This window comes from Somniosus microcephalus, unplaced genomic scaffold (genome assembly GCF_052327205.1).
Source record: "Somniosus microcephalus isolate GS21.2 unplaced genomic scaffold, FLI_Smic_1.0 unresolved_chr7, whole genome shotgun sequence".
NCBI classification, from domain to species: domain Eukaryota; kingdom Metazoa; phylum Chordata; class Chondrichthyes; order Squaliformes; family Somniosidae; genus Somniosus; species Somniosus microcephalus.
Window position 1 is genome coordinate 38518514 of NW_028225185.1, and position 25055 is coordinate 38543568.

General features: G+C 54.3%; 1 protein-coding gene across 1 annotated transcript in view; it reads left to right on the forward strand.

The window, feature by feature from the left end:
• The window catches only part of LOC147086815 (extracellular matrix protein 2-like), a 100185-nt gene that overhangs the window by 57877 nt on the left and 17253 nt on the right, over window positions 1-25055 (forward strand). Inside the window, exon 2 of the mRNA XM_085978325.1 lies at window positions 3720-3859. Coding sequence (XP_085834451.1) covers window positions 3720-3859 — 140 coding nt within the window. The remainder of the gene's footprint in view (window positions 1-3719; window positions 3860-25055) is intronic.

The following is a 25055-nucleotide window of genomic DNA, read 5'->3' on the forward strand; positions in this document are numbered from 1 at the left end:
CACCCCTCACTGTAACACTCTGATATACCCCACACCCCTCACTGTAACACTCTGATATACCCCACACCCCTCACTGTAACACTCTGATATACCCCACACCCCTCACTGTAACACTCTGATATACCCCACACCCCTCACTGTAACACTCTGATATACCCCACACCCCTCACTGTAACACTCTGATATACCCCACACCCCTCACTGTTACACTCTGATATACCCCACACCCCTCACTGTAACACTCTGATATACCCCACACCCCTCACTGTAACACTGATATACCCCACACCCCTCACTGTAACACTCTGATATACCCCACGCCCCTCACTGTAACACTGATATACCCCACACCCCTCACTGTAACACTCTGATATACCCCACAACCCTCACTGTAACACTCTGATATACCCCACACCCCTCACTGTAACACTGATATACCCCACACCCCTCACTGTAACACTCTGATATACCCCACACCCCTCACTGTAACACTCTGATATACCCCACACCCCTCACTGTAACACTCTGATATACCCCACACCCCTCACTGTAACACACTGATATACCCCACACCCCTCACTGTAACACTCTGATATACCCCACACCCCTCACTGTAACACTGATATACCCCACACCCCTCACTGTAACACTCTGATATACCCCACACCCCTCACTGTAACACTCTGATATACCCCACACCCCTCACTGTAACACTGATATACCCCACACCCCTCACTGTAACACTCTTATATACCACACACCCCTCACTGTTACACTCTGATATACCCCACACCCCTCACTGTAACACTCTGATATACCCCACACCCCTCACTGTAACACACTGATATACCCCACACCCCTCACTGTAACACTCTGATATACCCCACACCCCTCACTGTAACACTCTGATATACCCCACACCTCTCACTGTAACACTGATATACCCCACACCCCTCACTGTAACACTCTGATATACCCCACACCCCTCACTGTAACACTGATATACCCCACACCTCTCACTGTAACACTGATATACCCCACACCCCTCACTGTAACACTCTGATATACCCCACACCCCTCACTGTAACACTGATATACCCCACACCTCTCACTGTAACACTGATATACACCACACCCCTCACTGTAACACTCTGATATACCCCACACCCCTCACTGTAACACTCTGATATACCCCACACCTCTCACTGTTACACTGATATACCGCTCACCCCTCACTGTAACACTGATATACCCCACACCCCTCACTGTAACACTCTGATATACCCCACACCTCTCACTGTAACACTGATATACCCCACACCCCTCACTGTAACACTCTGATATACCCCACACCCCTCACTGTAACACTGATATACCCCACACCCCTCACTGTAACACTCTGATATACTCCACACCCCTCACTGTAACACTGATATACCCCACACCCCTCACTGTAACACTCTGATATACCCCACACCCCTCACTGTAACACTCTGATATACCCCACACCCCTCACTGTAACACTGATATACCCCACACCCCTCACTGTAACACACTGATATACCCCACACCCCTCACTGTAACACTCTGATATACCCCACACCCCTCACTGTAACACTCTGATATACCCCACACCCCTCACTGTAACACTCTGATATACCCCACACCCCTCACTGTAACACTCTGATATACCCCACACCCCTCACTGTAACACTCTGATATACCCCACACCCCTCACTGTAACACTGATATACCCCACACCCCTCACTGTAACACTCTGATATACCCCACACCCCTCACTGTAACACTGATATACCCCACACCCCTCACTGTAACACTGATATACAGCACACCCCTCATTGTAACACTCTGATATACCCCACACCCCTCACTGTAACACTCTGATACACCCCACACCCCTCACTGTAACACTCTGATATACCCCACACCCCTCACTGTAACACTCTGATATACCCCACACCCCTCACTGTAACACTCTGATATACCCCACACCCCTCACTGTAACACTCTGATATACCCCACACCCCTCACTGTAACACTGATATACCCCACACCCCTCACTGTAACACTGATATACAGCACACCCCTCACTGTAACACTCTGATATACCCCACACCCCTCACTGTAACACTCTGATATACACCACACCCCCCACTGTAACACTCTGATATACCCCACACCCCTCACTGTAACACTCTGATATACCCCACACCCCTCACTGTAACACTCTGATATACCCCACACCCCTCACTGTAACACTGATATACCCCACACCCGTCACTGTAACACTCTGATATACCCCACACCCCTCACTGTAACACACTGATATACCCCACACCCCTCACTGTAACACTCTGATATACCTCACACCCCTCACTGTAACACTGATATACCCCACACCCCTCACTGTAACACTCTGATATACCCCACACCCCTCACTGTAACACTCTGATATACCCCACACTCCTCACTGTAACACTGATATACCCCACACCCCTCACTGTAACACACTGATATATCCCACACCCCTCACTGTAACACTCTGATATACCCCACACCCCTCACTGTAACACTCTGATATACCCCACACCCCTCACTGTAACACTCTGATATACCCCGCACCCCTCACTGTAACACTCTGATATACAGCACACCCCTCACTGTAACACTCTGATATACCCCACACCCCTCACTGTAACACTGATATACCCCACACCCCTCACTGTAACACTCTGATATACCTCACACCCCTCACTGTAACACTGATATACCCCACACCCCTCACTGTAACACTCTGATATACCCCACACCCCTCACTGTAACACTCTGATATACCCCACAGACCTCACTGTAACACCCTGATATACCCCACACCCCTCACTGTAACACTCTCATATACCCCACACCCCTCACTGTAACACTCTGATATACCCCACACCCCTCACTGTAACTCTCTGATATACCCCACACCCCTCCCTGTAACACTCTGATATACCCCACACCCCTCACTGTAACTCTCTGATATACCCCACACCCCTCACTGTAACACTCTGATATACAGCACACCCCTCACTGTAACACTCTGATATACCCCACACCCCTCACTGTAACTCTCTGATATACCCCACACCCCTCACTGTAACACTCTGATATACCCCACACCCCTCACTGTAACTCTCTGATATACCCCACACGCCTCACTGTAACACTCTGATATACACCACACCCCTCACTGAAACACACTGATGTACCCCACACCCCTCACTGGAACTCTCTGATATACCCCACACCCCTCACTGTAACACTCTGATATACCCCACACCCCTCACTGTAACTCTCTGATATACCCCACACGCCTCACTGTAACACACTGATATACCCCACACCCCTCACTGTAACACTCTGATATACCCCACACCCCTCACTGTAACACTCTGATATAACCCACACCCCTCACTGTAACACTCTGATATACCCCACACCCCTCACTGTAACACTCTGATATACCCCACACCCCTCACTGTAACACTCTGATATACCCCACACCCCTCACTCCTGCTCCTATCTTCTATGTTTCCCTCCATGCAGGCTCCTCTTTAGCTCTCTCCAGTTACCTCTCTCACTGGGCCCGAGGCCCGGTCAGCGGTGGTTGTCCCCGGTAACCAAATCTCCCCCTCTCTTGTCTCCGCTGACTCCAGGAGCTCCACCTGGAACACAACCACATCGAGGAGGTCCCCGGGGGCCTCCTGAACAAGACGCTGGATTTGACCGTCCTGGTGCTGCGCAACAACCGAATTCAGGAGCACCGCATCGCCCCTCGAGCCTGGATCCACTTACGGTGAGTCGGGGGGGGGGCCCGGGTGTGGGGGGGGGCCTGGTCGCTCCCGCTTTGGCAGGCTCGGTCAGCCGCGGGCCAAGCAGTGCATCTTCTCGTGACCTTCGCCCTCTGCTGTCCACCCCCCATGGCCATCTGACCCCCGCCCCCCCAGTCTGTCCAAGAACACCTTGCCTTCCCACAGCACCTTTCGACATTGTTAAAAACGTCCCGACCTGCGTAAATAAGACTCAAATTTGACCCCACGCCACGTCAGCAGATATTAGGGTCCGGCGACCACAAGCTGGGTTAATGAGGTCGGTTTTAAGGAGCGTCTTAAAGGAGGGGGGAGAGGCGGAGAGGTTTTGGGAGGGAATTCCAGAGCTTAGGGCCCAGGCGGCTGAAGGCACGGCCGCCAATGGTGGAGCAAATATAGTGCGAGGATATGCTTCGATTAGCGAAGTGTGGCTCTCGTCTGTCGCAGCTCAGTCACCTCCCTCAACGGGATAAGGATAGGCACGTATAGATGATAAACTCCGCTGTCCCGTGTCCTAACTCGCACCGGGTACCGTTCACCCGTCACCCCGCCCTGTGCTCGCTGACCTACGTTGGCTCCCGGTCCGGCAACGCCTCGATTATAAAATTCTGATCCTTGTTTTCAAATCCCTCCATGGCCTCCTTGCACTTCCCTGTCTCTGCAACCTCCTCCAGCCCCTACTACCCTCCGAGATCTCTGCGCTCCTCAATTCTGGCCTCTCGCGCATCCCCCCCCCGATTTCCATCACTCCACCATTGGCGACCGCGCCAGGGCCCTCGAGCTCTGGAATTCCCTCCCTAAACCTCTCCGCCTCTCTCTCTCCTCCTTTAAGACGCTCCTTAAAACCGACCTCTGTGACCCAGCTTTTGGTCACCTGCCCCCAATATCTCCTTATGTGGCTCGGGGTCAGATTGTGTCTGATTTACGCTCCTGTGAAGCACCTTGGGATGTTTTACTACATCAAAGGCGCTGGACAAAGGCAAGCTGTTATTATTTATCGATATTGTGAACAGTTTGTCAGTACGAATGGATGGTTTATGTGTTTGACAGCGACTGTAACTTGGAATCATAGAAATTTACAGCACAGAAGGAGGCCATTCGGCCCATCGAGTCCGTGCCGGCCTAATCCCACTGTCCAGTTCTCGGTCCGTAGCCCTGTGGGTTACGGCGCTTCAAGTGCGTATCCAAGTACTTTTTAAATGTGATGAGGGTCTCTGCCTCGACCACCCTTTCAGGCAGTGAGTTCCAGACCCCCACCACCCTCTGGGTGAAGAAAGTTCCTCAACTCCCCTCTAATCCTTCTCCCAATGACTTTCAATCTCGGCCCCCCTGGTTATTGACCTCTCTGCTCAGGGAAATAGGTCCTTCCTATCCACTCTATCCAGGGCCCCTCATCATTTTATACACCTCGATTAAATCTCCCCTCATAAGAACATAAGAAACAGAAGCAGGAGTAGGCCAATCGGCCCCTCGAGCCTGCTCCGCCATTCAATAAGATCATGGCTGATCTGATCCTAACCGCCAATCCACTATCACAGAACCATCTCCTGAATCTAACAGAATTAGACACACGAAATAGGAGCAGGATCAGGCTACACGGCCCCTGGGCCCGCTCCGCTACCCACAGGGCCATGACCGATCCGAACCTAGACTCATGTCCAGATTCCTGCCCGCTCCCCGTAACCCTTAATTCCCTTTACTTCTAGGAAACTGTCTATTTCTGTTTTAAATTTATGTAATGATGTAGCTTCTACAGCTTTTTGGGGCAGCATATTCCATGGACCTACCACCCTCTGAGTGAAGTAGTTCCTCCTCATCTCAGTTTTGAAAGAGCAGCCCCTTATTCTAAGACTATGCCCCCTAGTTCTAGTTTCACCCATCATCGGGAACATCTTCCCCGCATCCACCCGATCCAACCCCTTCACAATCTTATATGTTTCAATAAGATCGCCTCTCATTCTTCTGAACTCCAATGAGTAGAGTCCCAATCTACTCAACCTCTCCTCATATGTCCATCCCCTCATCCCCGGGATTAACTGAGTGAACCTTCTTTGTACAACAAAGAAAACAACCCCAGCCTCTCCAATCTTCCCTCATCGCTAAAATTCTCCAGCCCAGGCAACATCCTCGTAAATCTCCTCCGCACCCTCTCCAGAGCGATCACATCCTTCCTGTAATGTGGTGACCAGAACTGCACGCCGTGCTCTAGCTGAGGCCTAACTAGTGTTTTATACAGTTGAAGCATAACCTCCCTGCTCTTGTATTCTGTGCCTATGGACAGTATAAGGGCCCAAAGATAACAGTGTAGGAGGGAAGCCAGTGAGACGAGCACAGTGGAATCTCAGTGACGTACAGAGACTATTTATGACTTAATTATTCAGCAAGACCACGCCGAAGGGTCTGACAGGTCACAGAGGCAAAACAGCACGGAACATTCCGGAGGAGCGGCCAAGACTGTCGGAAGTGCACCCGGCAGATTCCAACTGGACCAGAGCCGGCCAAGAGTTGCTTAAAGAAGGCCCCACTCCAAGCCCGTGCCTGGAGGGGAAAGAGAGGCCGCAGCGCGACACTGCGAACTCAGCTTTTAAGGCAACGAGGACATGAAGGGAAGAAGGGAAGGAGGAAAGGAGGAAAGAACTCGCCTCTCTCCGGCGCCTGTCACCACCTCAGGACGTCCCAAATCGCTTCACAGCCAATGAAGGACTTTTACTGAAGTGTGCTCACTGTTCTAATGAAGGAAACACGGCAGCCAATTTGCGCACAGCAAGCTCCCACAAACAGCAATGAGATAAATGACCAGATCATCTGTTTCAGGTATTGGTTGAGGGATAAATATTGGGGCCAGGACACCGGGGAGAAATCCCACCTGCTCTTCTTCCAATAGTGGCCGTGGGATCTTTTACATCCACCTGAGGGGGCCTCGAGTTCAACGTATCATCCCTCAGTACCGCCCCTCCGACAGTGCGGCGCTCCCTCAGTACCGCCCCGCCGACAGTGCAGTGCTCCCTCAGTACTGCCCCTCCGACAGTGCAGTGCTCCCTCAGTACTGCCCCTCCGACAGTGCGGCGCTCCCTCAGTACCGCCCCTCCGACAGTGCGGCGCTCCCTCAGCACCGCCCCTCCGACAGTGCGGCGCTCCCTCAGCACCGCCCCTCCGACAGTGCGGCGCTCCCTCAGTACCACCCCTCTGACAGTGCGGCGCTCCCTCAGTACCGCCCCTCCGACAGTGCAGTGCTCCCTCAGTACTGCCCCTCCGACAGTGCGGCGCTCCCTCAGTACTGCCCCTCCGACAGTGCGGCGCTCCCTCAGTACCACCCCTCTGACAGTGCGGCGCTCCCTCAGTACCGCCCCTCCGACAGTGCAGTGCTCCCTCAGTACCGCCCCTCCGACAGTGCGGTGCTCCCTCAGTACCGCCCCTCCGACAGTGCAGCGCTCCCTCAGTACCGCCCCTCCGACAGTGCGGCGCTCCCTCAGCACCGCCCCTCCGACAGTGCGGCGCTCCCTCAGTACCGCCCCTCTGACAGTGCGGCGCTCCCTCAGCACCGCCCCTCCGACAGTGTGGCGCTCCCTCAGTACCGCCCGTCCGACAGTGCGGCGCTCCCTCAGTACTGCCCCTCCGACAGTGCAGCGCTCCCTCAGTACTGCCCCTCCGACAGTGCGGCGCTCCCTCAGTGCCGCCCCTCCGACAGTGCGGCGCTCCCTCAGTACCGCCCGTCCGACAGTGCGGCGCTCCCTCAGTACCGCCCCTCCGACAGTGCGGCGCTCCCTCAGCACCGCCCCTCCGACAGTGCAGTGCTCCCTCAGTACCGCCCCTCCGACAGTGCGGTGCTCCCTCAGTACCGCCCCTCCGACAGTGCAGCGCTCCCTCAGTACCGCCCCTCCGACAGTGCGGCGCTCCCTCAGCACCGCCCCTCCGACAGTGCGGCGCTCCCTCAGTACCGCCCCTCTGACAGTGCGGCGCTCCCTCAGCACCGCCCCTCCGACAGTGTGGCGCTCCCTCAGTACCGCCCGTCCGACAGTGCGGCGCTCCCTCAGTACTGCCCCTCCGACAGTGCAGCGCTCCCTCAGTACTGCCCCTCCGACAGTGCGGCGCTCCCTCAGTGCCGCCCCTCCGACAGTGCGGCGCTCCCTCAGTACCGCCCGTCCGACAGTGCGGCGCTCCCTCAGTACCGCCCCTCCGACAGTGCGGCGCTCCCTCAGCACCGCCCCTCCGACAGTGCGGCGCTCCCTCAGTGCCGCCCCTCCGACAGTGCGGCGCTCCCTCAGCACCGCCCCTCCGACAGTGCGGCGCTCCCTCAGTACCACCCCTCTGACAGTGCGGCGCTCCCTCAGTACCGCCCCTCCGACAGTGCAGTGCTCCCTCAGTACTGCCCCTCCGACAGTGCGGCGCTCCCTCAGTACTGCCCCTCCGACAGTGCGGCGCTCCCTCAGCACCGCCCCTCCGACAGTGCGGCGCTCCCTCAGCACCGCCCCTCCGACAGTGCGGCGCTCCCTCAGTACCGCCCCTCCGACAGCGCGGCGCTCCCTCAGCACCGCCCCTCCGACAGTGCGGCGCTCCCTCAGTACCGCCCCTCCGACAGTGCAGTGCTCCCTCAGTACTGCCCCTCCGACAGCGCGGCGCTCCCTCAGTACCGCCCCTCCGACAGTGCGGCGCTCCCTCAGTACCGCCCCTCCGACAGTGCGGCGCTCCCTCAGTAATGGCACCGGGGGAGTGTCGAGCCTGGATTACAGGGCTCGAGTCCCTGGAGTGGGGGCTCGTACCCACGACCTTCTGTCTTGGAGGCGAACGAGGGAATGGGTTTAATAGACGCTGACTGGATTCACACCTTGTTGGGCCTCAGATTGACTTGTATCGGCGCTGCCAGCTATGTTTGTGCCCAGAGGCACGAGCGCCTGACCGTAATTGGAACGAACAGGTTCTGAAAGAGGGAGGAGACCTTGGCCTCGAAGCCGGATTCTCTTTGAATAAAATAAAATATATATCTAGCACTTGAAAATGCAAATTCGCCAGTGTCAGCACTTCCAGCTGCCAAATGAGACAACAAGGATTCCTTATGTTTTTTGCCTTGTACAAACTCAGGAGAAAGAGCCTCAGCAAAATCATATTTTCATCATTCTCAACCCGGTCCCACTTTCGCCTCGGAGTCAGAGGTCGTGTGTTCATGCCCCCCACTCCAGAGACTTGAGTCCCATAATCCAGGCCCAACACTTCCCTCGGTGCCAGTACTGAGGGAGCGCCGCACTGTCGGCGGGGCGGTACTGAGGGAGCGCCACACTGTCGGAGGGGCAGTACTGAGGGAGCGCCGCACTGTCGGACGGGCGGTACTGAGGGAGCGCCACACTGTCGGAGGGGCGGTACTGAGGGAGCGCCGCACTGTCGGAGGGGCGGTACTGAGGGAGCGCCGCACTGTCGGAGGGGCGGTACTGAGGGAGCGCCGCACTGTCGGAGGGGCAGTACTGAGGGAGCGCTGCACTGTCGGAGGGGTGGTACTGAGGGAGCGCCGCACTGTCGGAGGGGCAGTACTGAGGGAGCGCCGCACTGTCGGACGGGCGGTACTGAGGGAGCGCCGCACTGTCGGAGGGGCGGTACTGAGTGAGCTCTGCAGTGTCGGACAGTCGGTACTGAGGGAGCGCCGCAGTGTCGGAGGGGCGGTACTGAGGGAGCGCTGCACTGTCGGCGGGACGGTACTGAGGGAGCGCCGCACTGTTTGAGGGGCGGTACTGAGGGAGCGCCGCACTGTCGGAGGGGCAGTACTGAGGGAGCGCCGCACTGTCGGAGGGGCAGTACTGAGGGAGCGCCGCACTGTTTGAGGGGTGGTACTGAGGGAGCGCCGCACTGTCGGAGGGGCAGTACTGAGGGAGCGCCGCACTGTCGGAGGGGCGGTACTGAGGGAGCGCCGCACTGTCGGAGGGGCAGTACTGAGGGAGCGCCGCACTGTCGGAGGGGCAGTACTGAGGGAGCGCCGCACTGTTTGAGGGGCGGTACTGAGGGAGCGCCGCACTGTCGGAGGGGCAGTACTGAGGGAGCGCCGCACTGTCGGAGGGGCGGTACTGAGTGAGCTCTGCAGTGTCGGACAGTCGGTACTGAGGGAGCGCCGCAGTGTCGGAGGGGCGGTACTGAGGGAGCGCTGCACTGTCGGCGGGACAGTACTGAGGGAGCGCCGCACTGTTTGAGGTGCGGTACTGAGGGAGCGCCGCACTGTCGGAGGGGCAGTACTGAGGGAGCGCCGCACTGTTTGAGGTGCGGTACTGAGGGAGCGCCGCACTGTCGGAGGGGCAGTACTGAGGGAGCGCCGCACTGTTTGAGGGGCGGTACTGAGGGAACGCCGCACTGTCGGAGGGGCAGTACTGAGGGAGCGCCGCCCCGTCGGAGGGGCGGTACTGAGGGAGCGCCGCACTGTCGGAGGGGGCGGTACTGAGTGAGCTCTGCAGTGTCGGACAGTCGGTACTGAGGGAGCGCCGCAGTGTCGGAGGGGCGGTACTGAGGGAGCGCTGCACTGTCGGAGGGGCAGTACTGAGGGAGCGCCGCACTGTTTGAGGGGCGGTACTGAGGGAGCGCCGCACTGTCGGAGGGGCAGTACTGAGGGAGCGCCGCACTGTCGGAGGGGCGGTACTGAGGGAGCGCCGCACTGTCAGAGGGGCAGCACTGAGGGAGCGCCGCACTGTCGGAGGGGCGGTACTGAGGGAGCGCCGCACTGTCGGAGGGGCGGTACTGAGGGAGCGCCGCACTGTCGGCGTGTCGTCTTTCGGGATGAGACGTTAAACCCGAGGCCCCGTCTGCCCTCTCAGGTGGATGTAAAAGATCCCACGGCCACTATTGGAAGCAGAGCAGGGGGGAGTTCTCCCCGGTGTCCTGGGGGCAATATTTATCCCTCAACCAACATCACTAAAAACAGAAATAACAACAGGTCAGTCATCATCCGTGGAGAGAAATTTGAGTTGACGTTTCGGGTCGAACCCTTCTTCAAAACTGGAAAGAAAATAAAAAAGGATTGAAGGCAGGGCTGCGATTGGACAAAAGAAGTGAAAGAGACAAAAGAAGTAAAAGAGACAATAAAAGGTATTCGAAGCTAGACGAGATGGTAATAGGCTGGGATTAGGTGTGAAGTGTACTGGCAGGGCAAGAGATAGCTGCCAGGTGTGAGAGAGAAACAAAAGGAATGGTGGGGGGCGGAGGCAAGGAGTGGAAAAATTACAAGTAAAAAAGTAATAGGGGCCGAGGTTATGATCTGAAATTGTTGAACTCGATATTGAGTCCGGAAGGCTGCAGAGTGCCTAATCGGAAGATGAGTTGCTGTTCCTCGAGTTTACGTTGAGCTTCCGTGGAACAATACAAGAGGCCAAGGACGGTGAGGTCCGAGTGGGAATGGAGCGGTGAATTAAAATGACAGGCGACCGGAAGCTCGGGGTCACCCTTACGGACTGAACGGAGGTGTTCCGCAAAGCGGTCACCCAATCTGTGTTTGGTCTCCCCAATGTAGAGGAGACCGCATCGTGAGCAGCGAATACAGTATACTAGATTGCGAGAAGTACAAGTAAATCGCTGTTTCACCTGGAAGGGGTGTTTGGGGCCCTGGACAGTGGGAAGGGGGGAGGTATAAGGGCAGGTGTTACATCTCCTCTGCTTGCACGGGAAGGTGCCAGGCGAAGGGGAAGGGCTGTTTGGGGTGATAGAGGAGTGGACTAGGGTGTCTCGGAGGGAGCGGTCCCTACGGAATGCTGAAAGGGGAGGGGAGGGGAAGATACGTTTGGTGGTGGGATCACTTTGGAGGTAGCGGAAATGCCGGAGGATGATCCGTTGAATGTGGAGGCTGGTGGGGTGAAAGGTGAGGACAAGGGGAACCCTATCGTGGTTCCGGGAGAGAGGGGCAGGGGTGAGGGCAGAAGTGCGGGAGATAGAACTGACACGGTCGAGGGCAGTGTCAACCACGGTAGAGGGGAATCCTCGGTTGCGGAAAAAGGAAGACATGTCTGAAGCACTGGTGTGGAATGTGGCATCGTCAGAGCCGATACGGCGGAGACGGAGAAACTGGGAGAATGGAATAGAGTCCTTACAGGAGGTGGGGTGGGAGGAAGTGTAGTCCAGGTAGCTGTGGGAGTCAGTGGGCTTGTAGTGAATATTGGTCGATAACCTATCCCCAGAGATGGAGACGGAGAAGTCGAGGAAGGGAAGGGAAGAGTCAGCGATGGACCATGTGAAGGTGAGGGAAGGGTGGAAATTGGAGGCAAAGTGAATGAAATTGTCAAGTTCGGGGCGAGAGCAGGAAACGGCACCGATACAGTCATCAATGTATCGGAAAAAGAGGTGAGGGAGGGGACCCGAGTAGGACTGGAACAAAGAGTGTTCCACATAGCCCACGAAAAGGCAGGCATAGCTAGGACCCATGCGGGTACCCATGGCAACGCCTTTGATTTGGAGGAAATGAGTGGAGTTAAAGGAGAAGTTGTTCAATGTGAGAACAAGTTCAGCCAGGCGGAGGAGGGTGGTGGTGGATGGGGACTGGTCGGGCCTCTGTTCAAGGAAGAAGCGGAGCGCCCTCAGGCCATCCGGGTGGGGGATGGAGGTGTAGAGGGATTGTACGTCCATGGTGAAAAGGAAGCGGTTGGGGCCAGGAAACTGGAAACTGTTAAAGTGGCGGAGGGCGTCCGAAGAGTCGCGGATGTAGGTGGGAAGAGACTGGACAAGGGGAGAAAAGATAGAGTCAAGATAGGAAGAGATAAGTTCCGTGGGGCAAGGACAGGCTGAAACGATGGGTCTACCAGGGCAGTCCTGTTTGTGGATCTTGGGAAGGAGGTAGAAGCGGGCTGTGCGGGGTTGGGGAACTATGAGGTTGGTGGCAGCGGGGGGAAGATCTCCAGAGGAGATGAGGTCAGTGACGGTCTTGGAAACGGTGGTTTGATGTTCGGTAGTGGGGTCATGGTCCAGGTGGAGGTTGGAGGAGGTGTCGGAGAGTTGGCGTTCAGCTTCCGCTAGGTAGAGGTCAGTACGCCAAACAACAACAGCACCACCCTTGTCAGCGGGTCTGGAGGGGACAGAAGGGTGGGGGTGTTTTTGGCAGCAGATGAGCTGAGGCAGGAGCGGAGACAGGCGAAGTTAGGGAGTCACGGGCATATCTTTCCCCGCTCGCCCCCCCCCCCAAAAAAAAGCAAACCCAATCACCTCAGCTTTTCCCCCCCGTCGATCGGGTCTTTCAGCAAAAGAAAAGCAAATGGGGAAGGCAAGTTGATTCAGTCCGTTGACGGGGAGCCCAATGTATAAAAAACAACTCTCAGATTGGAAATCTTGACTAATTCTGGCATTTCCTGCCATCTGGCTCGGTCAGCCTGCCAGATGAAACAACTGCATTGGGGATCTGCCGATTCGTAATGGAGGAAGAATGATAAACTTAGCACACGGCTACTGAGGAGCGGGTCACGTGACGGGCAAAGATGACATCATTATCGAATGGCCTCCCTCTGCGCTGTAACGTTCCATGATTCTGTGATTGGTTGGGTGACACCAAGGAGGCCAAAGGGTGGGGTAGGGAGGGGCAAACGTGTCATAAAACAAAATCCGATACCGAACCACGAGACGTTAAACCCGAGGCCTCTCGTCTGCCCTCTCAGGTGGATGTAAAAGATCCCACGGCCACTATTGGAAGAAGAGCAGGGGGGGAGTTCTCCCCGGTGTCCTGGGGCCAATATTTATCCCTCAACCAACATCACCAAAAACAGACGATCTTGTCATTTATCGCATTGCCGTTTGTGGGAGCTTGCTGTGCGCAAATTGGCTGCCGCATTTCCCACATTACAACAGTGACCACACTTCAATAAAAGTACTTCATTGGCTGGGTGAAGCGCTTTGGGACGTCCTGAGGTGGGGAAAGGCGCTGGAGAGGTGCGAGTCTTTTTGGAGGAGCACAGAGTTGAGTTCCCTAGTCCCGATCACCAGCAGTGACTGAGGTCAGCCCAGTTCCTGCCCGTCAAGGCTCCTGCAGCAATAATGAACACCACAGAATGTTAAGTGGTTCAGTACCTGTGTCGAGTTAATGTGGTGCTAATGCAACAACAACAACAACTTGTATTTATATAGCGCCTGTAACGTAGTAAAACGTCCCAAGGTGCTTCACAGGAGCGTAAATCAGACAAAATTTGACCCCGAGCCACATCAGGAGATATTACGGACCGGTGAGCAAAAGCTTGCCCAAAGAGGTGGGTTTTCAGGAGTGTCTTAAAGGAGGAGAAGGAGGCGGAGAGGTTTAGGGAGGGAATTCCGGAGCTCGGGGCCCTGCCGCGGTCGCCAGTGGTGGAGCGATGGAAATCGGGGGGATGCGCGAGAGGCCAGAATTGGAGGAGCGCAGAGATCGCGGAGGGTTGTAGGGGCTGGAGCAGGTTACAGAGTTATGGAGGGGGGCAAGGAGGCCACAGAGAGATTTGAACACAAGGATGAGAATTTTAAAATTGAGGCGTTGCTTAACCGGTAGCTAATGTAGGTCAGCGAGCACAGGGGGGATGGGTGAACGGAACTTGGGGCGAGTTAGGACACGGGGCAGCCGAGTTTTGGATGAGCTCAATTTTACATAGGGTGGAATGTGGGAGGCCGGCCAGGAGTGCGTTGGAATAGTCAAGTCTAGAGGTGACAAAGGCAGGGATGAGGGTTTCAGCAGCGGATCAGCTGAGTCCACCCGAGAGAGCTGATGGGGGTCTTGAGTTTAATGTCTCATCTGCAAGACCTCTGACAGTGTGGCGCACCCTCAGTACCGCCCCTCCGACAGTGCGGCGCTCCCTCAGTACCGCCCCTCCGATAGTGCGGCGCTCCCTCAGTACTGCCTCTCCGACAGTGCGGTGCTCCCTCAGTACCGCCCCTCCGATAGTGCGGCACTCCCTCAGTACCGCCTCTCCGACAGTGCGGTGCTCCCTCAGTACTGCCCCTCCGACAGTGCGGCACTCCCTCAGTACCGCCCCTCCGACAGTGCGGCGCTCCCTCAGTACTGCCCCTTCAACAGTGCGGCACTCCCTCAGTACCGCCCCTCCGACAGTGTGGCGCTCCCTCAGTACTGCCACTCCGACAGTGCGGTGCTCCCTCAGTACCGCCCCTCCGACAGTGCGGCGCTCCCTCAGTACCGCCCGTCCGACAGTGCAGCATTCCCTCAGTACCGCCCCACCGACAGTGCGGCGCTCCCTCAGTACCGCCCCTCCGACAGTGTGGCACTCCCTCAGTCCCGCCCCTCCGACAGTGCGGCGCTCCCTCAGTACTGTCCCTCCGACAGTGCGGCACTCCCTCAGTCCCGCCCCTCCGACAGTGCGGCGCTCCCTCAGTACTGTCCCTCCGACAGTGCGGCACTCCCTCAGTCCTGGCACCGGGGGAGTGTCGGGCCTGGATGACGGGGCTCGAGTCTCTGGAGCGTGGGCTCGAACCCACGACCTTCTGACTCAGAGGTGGGAGAGTGGAAGTGATAAGCAGGCGATCAGGAGAAGGATGGGGGTTGCTGGGGGGGTGACACGAGGCAAGAGGGGGCCTGGTCGCCTGCTACACGTTGATACTGATATCCAGTTGGAACCAGCTGCAGGGAATGGCCTCTCAGCTGTGGGAGAGATTCGAGACGTCGGTACAGACTGTCTGTCCTTCACCCTGGCTTCACAAAGCCAGCAGAGATTAGGACGCGCCTTGAGGTGGCTCGATCGTATCTGGGATCTTTGACGTGCTCCAGCCTGCTCCCTGACAAGCATCCCTTCCAACCCGCCTGGGCGTTTTCGTCTGCATGTTTCGGATGCTCCCTCTTCTCCTTGGCTGCCTCTTATCAGCTCGCCCTGGTCTGTATCACAAACAGAAGCAATAATGTCAAGTGAGAGGTTATAACTTACCAGGAAAGGCTGGAACTGGCTCTTTGCTCTAGAAAAGAGAAGGCTGAGGGGTGACCTGATAGAGGTCTTTAAGATTATGAAGGGGTTTCGATAGGGTAGACGTAGAGAAGATGTCTCCTCTTGTGGAGGAGACCAGAACTCGGGGCTGTCAATATAAGAGAGTCACTAATAAATCCAACCGGGAATTCAGGAGAAACTTCGTTCCCCCAGAGAGTGGTGAGAATGTGGAACTCGCTACCACAGGGAGTGGTCGAGGCGAATAGCGTGGATGCGTTTAAGGGGAAGCTGGATAAACACATGAGGGAGAAAGGAATAGAAGGACGGTGGCATAGTGGTTAGCACTGTTGCCTCACAGCGCCAGGGACCCGGGTTCGAATCCAGCCTCGGGCGACTGTCTGTGTGGAGTTTGCACATTCTCCCCGTGTTTGCGTGGGTTTACTCCGGGTGCTCCGGTTTCCTCCCACAGTCCAAAGATGTGCAGGTTAGGTTGATTGGCTATGATAAATTGACCCTTAGTGTTAGGGGGGATTAAATACGTGGGGTTACGGGGATAGGGTGGGATATGTGTTGGTGTAGGGGTTACGGGGATCGGGTGGTATATGTGTCGGTGCAGGCTCGATGGGCCGAAATGGCCTCTATCTGCACTGTGGGGTTTCTGTGATTTCTGTGATATGGTGATGGGGTGAGATGAAGAGGGGGCGGGAGGAGGCTGGTGTGGAGCAGAAACACCGGCACGGAGCAGAGGGGCCGAATGGCCTGTTCCTGTGCTGTATGTTCGATGGACTATGTAAAAGTGCTGGTTTTACTTCAATCCCCACATCGTGTGGAATTTTCTTCCCCGCACACTATGGTTTCTCCTTTACTCCCTGTCGATTTTACCTCGGGCTTGCCCACCGACAGATCCTGTCTGCCCAGCTTGGACGCTCCCATTCTACCCCTTCCGAGGGGGGAGCGCCGCACTGTCGGAGGGGCGGTACTGAGGGAGCGCCGCACTGTCGGAGGGGCGGTACTGAGGGAGCGCCGCACTGTCGGAGGGTCGGTACTGATGGAGCGCTGCACTGTCGGAGGGGCGGTACTGAGGGAGCGCCGCACTGTGTGAGGGGCGGTACTGAGGGAGCGCCGCACTGTCGGAGGGGCAGTACTGAAGGAGCGCCGCACTGTTGGAGGGGCGGTACTGAGGGAGCGCCGCACTGTCGGAGGGGCGGTACTGAGGGAGCGCCGCACTGTGTGAGGGGCGGTACTGAGGGAGCGCCGCACTGTCGGAGGGGCAGTACTGAAGGAGCGCCGCACTGTTGGAGGGGCGGTACTGAGGGAGCGCCGCACTGTCGGAGGGGCGGTACTGAGGGAGCGCCGCACTGTGTGAGGGGCGGTACTGAGGAAGCGCCGCACTGTCGGAGGGGCGGTACTGAGGGAGCGCCGCACTGTCGGAGGGGCGGTACTGAGGGAGCGCTGCACTGAGGGAGGGGCAGTACTGAGGGAGCGCCGCACTGTCGGAGGGGCAGTACTGAGGGAGCGCCGCACTGTCGGAGGTGCATTCGTTCGGGGTGAGATTTTAAACCGAGGCCCCCGTCTGCCCTCTCAAGTGGATGTAAAAGATCCCACGGCCAATATTGGAAGAAGAGCAGGGGGGAGTTCTCCCCGGTGTCCTGGGGCCCAATATCTATCCCTAAACCAACATCACTAAAAACAGATGATCTGGTCATTTATCACATTGCTGTTTGTGGGAGCTTGCTGTGCGCTAATTGGCTGCCGCGTTTCCTACATTACAACAGTGACCACACTTCAGAAAAAGTCCTTCATTGGCTGTGAAGCGCTTTGGGACGTCCTGAGGTGGTGAAAGGCGCTGGAGAAATGGGAGTCTTTCCTCCCTCTCTCTGTCTCTCTCTCTGTCTCTCTCTTTCTTTCTCTCTCTTTCTTCTCTCATTCTATCCTTCTTTCTTTCTCTCTCTTTCTTTCTCTTTCTCCGTTCTTTCTCTCTCTCCCCCAGCACCCGGTCACGCCCTCTGTGGACGACCATCTATCCAAAGTGCACTGTACAATCCTAGGTGCTGGTGCTACTTCCCGTTGCCGTGGCCACACGAGAAAGACTGGGGTTGGTGGGGGAGTGGGGCGGGGGGTGGGGGCGGCGGTCAGCCTCGCGGAACCCGCCGCAGGCTCCGCGGCAACGGCCCGAGGCCTCGCGCGGCAACCCATCCTCAGGAAAATCCAGCGTCGTGGTTACGGGGACCCGCCCCATTGCTGATTGGCCGTGGCCCTGGTTGCCTTGAAAGCCGAGCCGCTCACCACGTGGTCCCCTCTACATTGGGGAGACCAAACGCAGATTGGGCGACTGCTTTGCGGAACACCTCCGTTCAGTCTGTAAGGGTGACCCCGAGCTTCCGTTCGCCTGTCACTTTAATTCTCCGCTCCACTCCCGCTCTGACCTCTCCGTCCTCGGCCTCTTGCATTGTTCACAGAATCACAGAAATCACAGAATCACAGAAACCCCACAGTGAAGATAGAGGCCATTTCGGCCCATCGAGCCTGCACCGACACATAACCCACCCGATCCCCGTAACCCCTACACCAACACATAACCCACCCTATCCCCGTAACCCCACGTATTTAATCCCCCTAACACTAAGGGTCAATTTCTCATAGCCAATCATCCTAACCCGCACATCTTTGGTCTGTGGGAGGAAACCGGAGCACCCGGAGGAAACCCACGCAAACACGGGGAGAATGTGCAAACTCCACACAGACAGTCACCCGAGGCCGGATTCGAACCCGGGTCCCTGGCGCTGTGAGGCAACAGTGCTAACCACTCTGCCACCGTGCTGCCCCGGAAGCTCAGCGTAAGCTCGAGGAACAGCACCTCATCTTTCGATTAGGCACTTTACAGTCTTCAGGACTCAACAGCGAGTTCAACAATCTCAGATCATAACCTCGGCCCCTATCATATATATATTTTTTATCCACACTTTTTGTTTGTGTTTTTTTTCCTTCCCTCTCACATGGCAGCTGTCTTTCATTCTGCCTGCGCAATTCATACTCCATCGAAACTCAAAAGGTTAGTATGCAGGTGCAGCAAGTGATTAAGAAGGCCAATGGAATGTTGGCTTTCATTGCTAGGGGGATAGAATATAAAAACAGGGAGGTATTGCTTCAGTTGTACAAGGTATTGGTGAGACCGCACCTGGAATACTGCGTACAGTTTTGGTGTCCATACTTAAGAAAGGACATACTTGCTCTCGAGTCAGTACAAAGAAGGTTCACTCGGCTAATCCCGGGGATGAGGGGATGGACATATGAGGAGAGGTTGAGTAGATTGGGACTCTACTCATTGGAGTTCAGAAGAATGAGAGGCGATCTTATTGAAACATATAAGATTGTGAAGGGGTTGGATCGGGTGGATGCGGGGAGGATGTTCCCGATGATGGGTGAAACTAGAACTAGGGGGCATAGTCTTAGAATAAGGGGCTGCTCTTTCAAAACTGAGATGAGGAGGAACTACTTCACTCAGAGGGTGGTAGGTCCATGGAATATGCTGCCCCAAAAAGCTGTAGAAGCTACATCATTACATAAATTTAAAACAGAAATAGACAGTTTCCTAGAAGTAAAGGGAATTAAGGGTTACGGGGAGCGGGCAGGAATTTGGACATGAGTCTAGGTTCGGATCAGACATGGCCCTGTGGGTAGCGGAGCGGGCCCAGGGGCCGTGTAGCCTGATCCTGCTCCTATTTCGTGTGTCTAATTCTGTTAGATTCAGGAGATGGTTCTGTGATAGTAGATTGGCGGTTAGGATCAGATCAGCCATGATCTTATTGAATGGCGGAGCAGGCTCGAGGGGCCGATTGGCCTACTCCTGCTCCTATTTCTTATGTTCTTATGTTCTTATCAAGAGCCATCCTTTGTCTCTTAACCTGTCCCATTACCATCTAGTCTCGCCTTGAATATCTCTCAATGCCTCTTTACCTCTCCTGCCTTCCATCCTATCACAGACCTTCCCTTTTGTTCTTTCATCCCCTCCCCCTTTCCCCAGCCCCTAAACTTGCTTTCAAATCTGTTCCTTTTCCCGCTTTTTTCCAGTTCTGACGAAAGGGGCTGGATTTTCATTGAGGAGTCGGGTAGGAGGCGGGACTACAACTTTCGGGGTTGTAGTCCCGCCTCCATCGAGTTCTAGCCAACCCACGTGATTTTGACTTGATTGACCTTGTTGAGCCCGCCCAGCGGGCTCAGCAGGCCAATTAAGGGCCACCCGGTTACAGGTGACGTCAGGGATTGACATTTCATCTGTCAAGAGCTTTTGACAGATGAAATATCAGCGTTCCACAGCTCTGTGAAGCTGTCAAACACTGACAATCTGTACTCTAAGTTAATTCCTTCCTGTCAGGATGATTTAGAGATCTCTCCAGAACAGAAAGCTGAATGCTGCAACTTTTGACAGCTGGCGGCCATTCTGCTTTCTGTGCCGGTGAGATGCGGGACTCCCGAGACCTGAAGGAAAGAAGCCTGTAAAGGTCAGTAAAACTTCTTCAAACACTTTACACACACCAAACACACTTACCTCTGCACTCATGCACCCATCACTCACCTGAACACCGGACATCTCGAACCCTCCAAGCCCTTCATCCCGACGGGCCGCCTCGCTAACTTGGCGTGGTTTGGAGCCGTCGGGAATCCCACACTTCAGGAATAAAAATAGGGATTAGGCTAAAAACTGCCTGTTAACTGTTAACAGGCAGTTAATTAGCACTAATCCCCTTCCCACCTCGGGGACGCAGGTCCCAGCGCGGGTCGGGTACCCGCCTCCTGGGAAACGGGCATGGAGGCGGGTTGGGGGCGGGATGGGTTCGTGCCCCCCGATTTCGAGATTTTAATACCCCCCCCACACGCCTCCAATCCCGCCTCCATGGCCCAATGAAAATCCTGCCCCATGGTCTTCGACCTGAAACGTCGACTCTGTTTCTCTCTCCACGGATGCTGCCTGGCCTGCCGAGTTTTTCCAGCGTTTTCTGTTGTTATTTCCGATTTCCAGCATCCGCAGTATTTGGCCATCGAAAGCCAAGCGTTGCCTGAAAGAGAGGGAGTGTGAAATAAATCAAACTCTTGTAACATTCTTCAACAGAAACCATTATGAAAACCACAGAATCCACAAGGCCCTTGGCTCCTTTTTCTGAGTGGGGAATTTACGAGGTAGTTTGTCTTGGCCCAGCCCTCCGCCTCTAAACGGGGGAGTGTGCTTTGCTGAATTGCTGAAACATAGAAACATAGAAGATAGGAGCAGGAGTAGGCCATTCGGCCCCTTGAGCCTGCTCCGCCATTCAATGAGATCATGGCTGATCATCCAAATTCAGTACCCTGTCCCTGCCTTCTCCCCATATCCCTTGATCCCTTTAGCCTTAAGAAATATATCCAACTCCTTCTTGAATACATTTAATGAATTGGCCTCCACTGCCTTCTGTGGTAGAGAATTCCACAGGTTCAATAAGATCATGACTGATCTTCGACCTCAACTCCACTTTGACTTGATTCCCCTCGAGTCCAAAAATCTCTCGATCTCAGCCTTGAATATACTCAACGACTGAGCCTCCACAGCCCTCTGGGGCAGAGAATTCCAAAGATTCACCGCCCTCTGAGTGAAGAAATTCCTCCTCATCTCAGTCCGAAATGGCCGACCCCTTATCCTGAGACTGTGACCCCTGGTTCTAGACTCTCCAGCCAGGGGGAAACAGCCTCTCAGCATCGACCCTGTCAATCCCCCCTCAGAATCTTATATGTTTCAATAAGATCACCTCTCATTCTTCTAAACTCCAGAGAGTATCGGCCCATTCTACACAATCTCTCATCATAGGACAATCCCCCCATCCCAGGAGTCAATCGAGAGAGAATCAGAATCCACGTCACAGCGTAGCGCGCCGGGGAATAAGAACATAAGAACATAAGAAATAGGAGCAGGATCAGGCTACACGGCCCCTGGGCCCACTCCGCTACCCAGAGGGCCATGACCGATCCGAACCTAGACTCATGTCCAAATTCCTGCCCGCTCCCCGTAACCCTTAATTCCCTTTACTTCTAGGAAACTGTCTATTTCTGTTTTAAATTTATGTAATGATGTAGCTTCTACAGCTTTTTGGGGCAGCATATTCCATGGACCTACCACCCTCTGAGTGAAGTAGTTCCTCCTCATCTCAGTTTTGAAAGAGCAGCCCCTTATTCTAAGACTATGCCCCCTAGTTCTAGTTTCACCCATCATCGGGAACATCCTCCCCGCATCCACCCGATCCAACCCCTTCACAATCTTATATGTTTCAATAAGATCGCCTCTCATTCTTCTGAACTCCAATGAGTAGAGTCCCAATCTACTCAACCTCTCCTCATATGTCCATCCCCTCATCCCCGGGATTAACCGAGTGAACCTTCTTTGTACTGACTCGAGAGCAAGTATGTCCTTTCTTAAGTATGGGCACCAAAACTGTACGCAGTATTCCAGGTGCGGTCTCACCAATACCTTGTACAACTGAAGCAATACCTCCCTATTTTTATATTCTATCCCCCTAGCAATGAAAGCCAACATTCCATTGGCCTTCTTAATCACTTGCTGCACCTGCATACTAACCTTTTGAGTTTCGTGCACCAGGACCCCCAGATCCCTTTGTACTTCAGTACTTTCCAGTTTCTTGCCATTAAGATAATAACTTGCTCTGCGATTTTTCCTGCCAAAGTGCATAACCTCACACTTTCCAGTATTGTATTCCATCTGCCAAATCTCTGCCCACTTACTTAGCCTGTCTATGTCCCCTTGCAGGTTTTTTATGTCCTCCTCACTCACTACTTTCTCTCCCATCTTAGTATCATCTGCAAACTTTGATATGTTATACTCGGTCCCCTCCTCCAAATCGTTAATATAGGTTGTAAAGAGTTGGGGACCCAGCACTGACCCCTGCGGAACACCACTAGTTACTGATTGCCAGTCTGAGAATGAACCATTTATCCCCACTCTCTGCCTTCTGTTAGATAGCCAATCCTCTATCCATGCCAGAATATTACCCCCAATCCCGTGATTTTTTATCTTAAGCAATAATCTTTTGTGTGGCACCTTGTCAAATGCCTTTTGGAAGTCTAAATACACTACGTCCACTGGTTCCCCTTTATCCACCCTAAATGTTACTTCCTCAAAGAACTCCAGCAAATTTGTCAAACATGACTTCCCCTTCATAAAACCATGCTGACTTTGTCCTATTAAATTATGATTATCCAAATGTCCTGTTACTGTCTCCTTAATAATGGACTCCAAAATGTTACCTACCACAGATGTTAGGCTAACCGGTCTATAGTTTCCAGCCTTCTGTCTACTGCCCTTTTTAAATAAGGGTGTTACATTAGCAGTTTTCCAGTCTGCCGGGACCTTTGCCGAGTCCAGGGAGTTTTGGAAAATTATTACCAATGCATCCACAATCCCTACCGCCACTTCCCTCAAGACCCTAGGATGTAAGCCATCAGGTCCAGGTGATTTATCCGCCTTGAGTCCCATTATTTTACCGAGTACCACTTCCTTCGTGATTTTGATCGTGTTTAGCTCCCCCCCCCCCCCTTTAGCCCCCTGTTTGTCCAGTGTTGGGATATTCTTAGTGTCTTCTACTGTAAAGACTGATATAAAATATTCATATCATAGAAACATAGAAGATAGGAGCAGGAGTAGGCCATTCGGCCCCTCGAGCCTGTTCCGCCATTCAATGAGATCATGGCTGATCATCCAAATTCAGTACCCTGTCCCTGCCTTCTCCCCATATACCTTGATCCCTTTAGCCTTAAGAAATATATCTAACTCCTTCTTGAATATATTTAATGAATTGGCCTCTACTGCCTTGTGTGGTAGAGAATTCCACAGGTTCACCACTCTCTGGGTGAAGAAATTCCTCCTCATCTCTGTCCTAAATGGCTTACTCCTTATCCTTAGACTGTGACCCCTGGTTCTGGACTCCCCGACCATCGGGAACATCCTTCCTGCATCTAGTCTGTCTAGTCCTGTTAGAATTTTATAAGTTTCAATGAGATCCCCTCTCATTCTTCTAAACTCCAGCAAGTATAAGCCCAATCGACCCAATCTCTCCTCATACATCATTCCTGCCATCCCAGGTATCAGCCTGGTGAATCTTCGCTGCACTCCCTCCATGGCAAGAACATCCTTCCTCAGATAAGGCGATCAACGTGATTGAAAAGCAAGTCCTATCTCGAACTCAGGGCAGTCCTTCCCCCCCTTAATCCAAGGAAGGACTGATACAGGAGTCATAGAGTCACAGAGTTATACAGCACAGAAAGAGGCCCTTCGGCCCATCGTGTCCGCGCCAGCCATCAAGCCCTGTCTATTCTAATCCCATTTCCCAGCACTTGGTCCGTAGCCTTGTATGCTGTGGCGTTTCAAGTGCTCATCTAAATGCTTCTTGAATGTTGTGAGGGTTCCTGCCTCTACCACCCTTTCAGGCAGTGAGTTCCAGATTCCAACCACCCTCTGGGTGAAAAAGTTTTTCCTCAAATCCCCTCTAAACCTCCTGCCCCTTACCTTGAAACTATGCCCCCTGGTTATTGACCCCTGTACTAAGGGGAAAGGTTCCTTTCTATCTACCCTATCTATGCCCCTCATCATTTTGTACACCTCAATCAGGTCCCCCCTCAGCCTTCTCTGCTCTAAGGAAAACAACCCCAGCCTGTCCAGTCTCTCTTCATAGCTGAAGCGCTCCAGCCCAGGTAACACCCTGGTGAATCTCCTCTGCACCCTCTCCAATGCAATCACATCCTTCCTATAGTGTGGCGACCAGAACTGCACACAGTATTCCAGCTGTGGCCTAACTAGCGTTTTGTACAGCTCCATCATAACCTCCCTGCTCTTATATTCTATGCCTCGGCTAATGAAGGCAAGTATCCCATATGCCTTTTTAACCACCTTATCCACCTGTTCTGCTGCCTTCAGGGATCTATGTACATGCACACCAAGGTCCCTCTGACCCTCTGTACTTCCTAGGGTCCCACCATTCATTGTGTATTCCCTTGCCTTGTTAGTCCTCCCAAAATGCATCACCTCACACTTTTCAGGGTTCAATTCCATTTGCCACTGTTCCGCCCATCTGACCAACCCGTCTATATCGTCCTGTAGCCTGAGGCTTCCCTCCTCGCTATTTACCACCCTCTTTTCTCCAGCTGAGAGATTCAACAGATAGAGGCCTGTAAAATTATGAAAGGACGTTCGACAGGGAAGATCGGGAGACAATGTTTCCGCGCGTGGGGCCCCGAAACTACAGGCCTTCTATCTAAGATAGAAAGAAAGACTTACATTTATATAGCGCCTTTCATGACCACCGGA